The 3,169-nt window shown below is 32.6% G+C and overlaps 1 protein-coding gene across 1 annotated transcript; it reads right to left on the reverse strand.

Moving 5' to 3' along the window:
* Positions 1-2,265: 2,265 nt before the first annotated feature.
* Positions 2,266-2,844, reverse strand: LOC138322029 (uncharacterized). The gene has a single exon (XM_069266084.1). It carries the CDS (start codon positions 2,842-2,844, stop codon positions 2,266-2,268), a length of 579 nt encoding a protein of 192 aa, XP_069122185.1.
* Positions 2,845-3,169: the final 325 nt, after the last annotated feature.

Genomic DNA, 3,169 nt, shown 5'->3' on the forward strand with positions numbered 1-3,169 from the left:
CTGGTTTTCTATTTTTGATATTATTTGTTTTTCTGTCAATTGGTTTCAGAGTTTCATTGAAATCTCCCCCAATGATATTTATTCCAACACTTAATTCATTTAAGTTTTCTTTTAATTTAAAAAAAAATGCATTTCGTTTTATCTGCTCATTTGGTGCATAAACATTTGTTAATGTATATGTGTTATTATTTATTTTCAAGATTAACATCAAAATCCTACCATCTTCAGACTTAAATTGATCTATCAAATTATAATGCACATTTTTATTAATATAAATTGAAACTCCTCTACTATCGCTTTTCCCAATACTATTATAGATGTGTCCATCATATTCTTGTTCTATCAAGGGAAATAACTCTAGAGTATAATGTGTTTCTTGTAGAAAAATTATGTCACATTTCTGTTGTTTGATATATTGTAATAGACGTTGTCTTTTAGATGAGTCTCTCAATCCCTGTGCATTCAAAGAGATAAGATGAAAAAAATTTATACCATTCATATCTTTATATATATATATATATATATATATTATACTTTTAAAATGTATCTCTATTTTACATAAAATGTATGTAGTTTTGGTGTTGTATGTACACAAATAGATGTATATCTTTTTTATACACATTTCAAAATTTGTTATCCCCTTTGGGGGTATCATACAGTCACATCCATGTATACTATTACAGCATGTATAGTTTACATTAATGTTCATATTACATTTTACTTAGATATAAAAATACCATGATGTCATATATCCACTCATATATTGCATGTACATTAGTCCTAAATATTTACATGCAAAAACCTGAATTGGTAGTTTATTATTTACACTTTTACAAAACAACTTTTGTTTAACATTTTTACATACTTGTTTCTTTTGTTTTAAAATATTATATGTACATGCACATATTTGTTTTGCTAGTTTGAAATATACACCCATTATAATGAATGCACTTTTGCCGTTTACACATTAATACCTTGTTGATATTTACACATAATTGTTTTGTTTGCATGTATTTTTGTATTTTACAAATTAACATTTTGCACAAACATGGTTTTCTTGATAATTTAGTATCGATATTCATACAATGTCTGTATGCTCATTTGTTTCTTACAAAAACCCACAACCTCAGTTCTAAGTCTTAATATGAGAAAAAACAAGTGTGTATACAATCGTATATTCGAATGAATAATAAGCATTTCATATAAGCAGTTTAAAAATTCTATATACACATATACACTATTTATACACATAAAGTATACTATATACACATATACACTATATATACACACAAAGTATACATATGCTTTCATCACTTTATACCATTTACTACATAGGCTGGTACTTACATGTACTATTTTTATTGTCTCCATGTACACATATTTGCACCTACTAGTACACCTATGTATGTTTCTGTTGCATTTTTTGATTTCCAGGTCAAAATTATTGAACCAAAATATAAATTTTGTTCATTGATAATATGATTGACGTGAATATTTTGGTAAACAATATGATATATTTAAAGAATTTCTCATGTTTATACATTTTTTTTACATTTTTAATATTTCATATCTGTTGAATTGTTTATCAAATAAAACTTTCTAAACAAATTTTATTTGTTTTTAAACTTATTTTACTTACTTAATTAAGTATTGACTAATTACTGAGGAGGGTGCTTTGTACTGTCTCTATGCACTTGTACTTGCACCTTTGTTTTTTTTGTAGGATCATCCTCCAGTGGAGAAGGTGGGGTTCTACCCTGGTGTTTTACACTATTTGTCCTTTGATTTGTGGGAGTGTTCTCATTGTTCACTTTCATGAAATCTTCAAGGGAAATTTTTTTGACCTTTTTTCCCTTAGATCTTTTAGCCCTTTTCTTCCTGCGTTGTGTTTTACTTGCACTCGCGCGCGAGGGAGACTCATATGGTCTAATTGCATCATCAGATGTATCACTGTCTCTGCTGTCATCTGTGGATGTACTTGAGTAATTGTTAATATCATTGTCATTGGTTACCGGTGCTGCATGCTCTATGTCATTGCCTTCGAATTCGTGGAGGTCTTGTCGAGTTTCCTCTTCTGTCTGGAGAAGGGAGGGACATTCCATCATACGATGCCCTGACATATTACACTGTCGGCATACCCATGAATTTATACAGTCTCTTGCTACATAGCCTGTTTGCAAACACTTTTTGCAGTTCATGGTACGTGTGTCGGAGTTAGTGTTGTGCCCATCTGGTTTGGGCTGTTCAGCGTGGAACACAAATGCATTATATCTTCCGATTTTCATGTTTCTGGGGAGGGGTGGTAAGTTTTTCGGTTATCACTATCCTATTCCCTGTATCACAGTTAGTTAGTTGATTGTCAATTCTCAACTTTTCTCGATACATGGACTTAATGTTACAGTTTAACAATGTTAGTGCCCTCTTGATCTCTCCGTCATCAGCAGATAAGGGTACATTTGACACTCTGACTCGGGATGTGTATTCGTGGTTGTTATCGGGGCGTCTGGGGTTGGTTGATATTAATTGGACCATCTTTTTACGTATTACGATACCTGTTGTCAGGAGTTTTGTTCGGTCTGCCATGTTGTCCACGTATATTCGCCTCATTTTGCCTGTCCGTTGCAGACCACATACATGATTTGCCTCTACTTTTTCGCCGATGGCCTTGTACAGTTCTTGATGTGTAAGCCAGTCTTTTTTCTGCGGCTGGATTAAACCAAATATGTCTTTTTCCATTAAGAAGATTGGTTTTGCTGAGCCATATCCTTCAGCTGTATTTGGCGTATCATTCGTTGCTGCCACAATATTGGCGAAAGATGTTTCTCTCGGTCCGTTTCCCGCCATATTGTCTTCCATTGTCTGTGGGAGACTTTGTTTAGAATCCATTTTCCTCGCAAAAGGAGCACAGTTTTCCACTATTTTTCAGAAATCAGTATTTCTGAACAATGTTTATAGTAAATACTTCACATATATCCAAGAAATATTGCAGTATTCTCAATATTTTCAGTGAAATTCCAAACACGTTGGAGCGGAGAGCAAAAACCCGTCACCTTGGTTTAAGTGCGTTAACCATGTATTTTACTAGCCGATGATACTTGTTTGATATCTGGAAGCAACAACACGTAACAAAAACTTGTTGATATTGTGTATAATTATTCCTGTAGATGGA

The sequence above is a fragment of the Argopecten irradians genome, chromosome 4 (assembly GCF_041381155.1).
Source record: "Argopecten irradians isolate NY chromosome 4, Ai_NY, whole genome shotgun sequence".
In the NCBI taxonomy this organism is placed as follows: Eukaryota; Metazoa; Mollusca; class Bivalvia; order Pectinida; family Pectinidae; genus Argopecten; species Argopecten irradians.

What these genes read in the sequence shown, in the direction of transcription:
- LOC138322029 (XM_069266084.1), bottom strand. Translation starts at nt 2,844, where the DNA reads ATGGCGGGAAACGGACCGAGAGAAACATCTTTCGCCAATATTGTGGCA.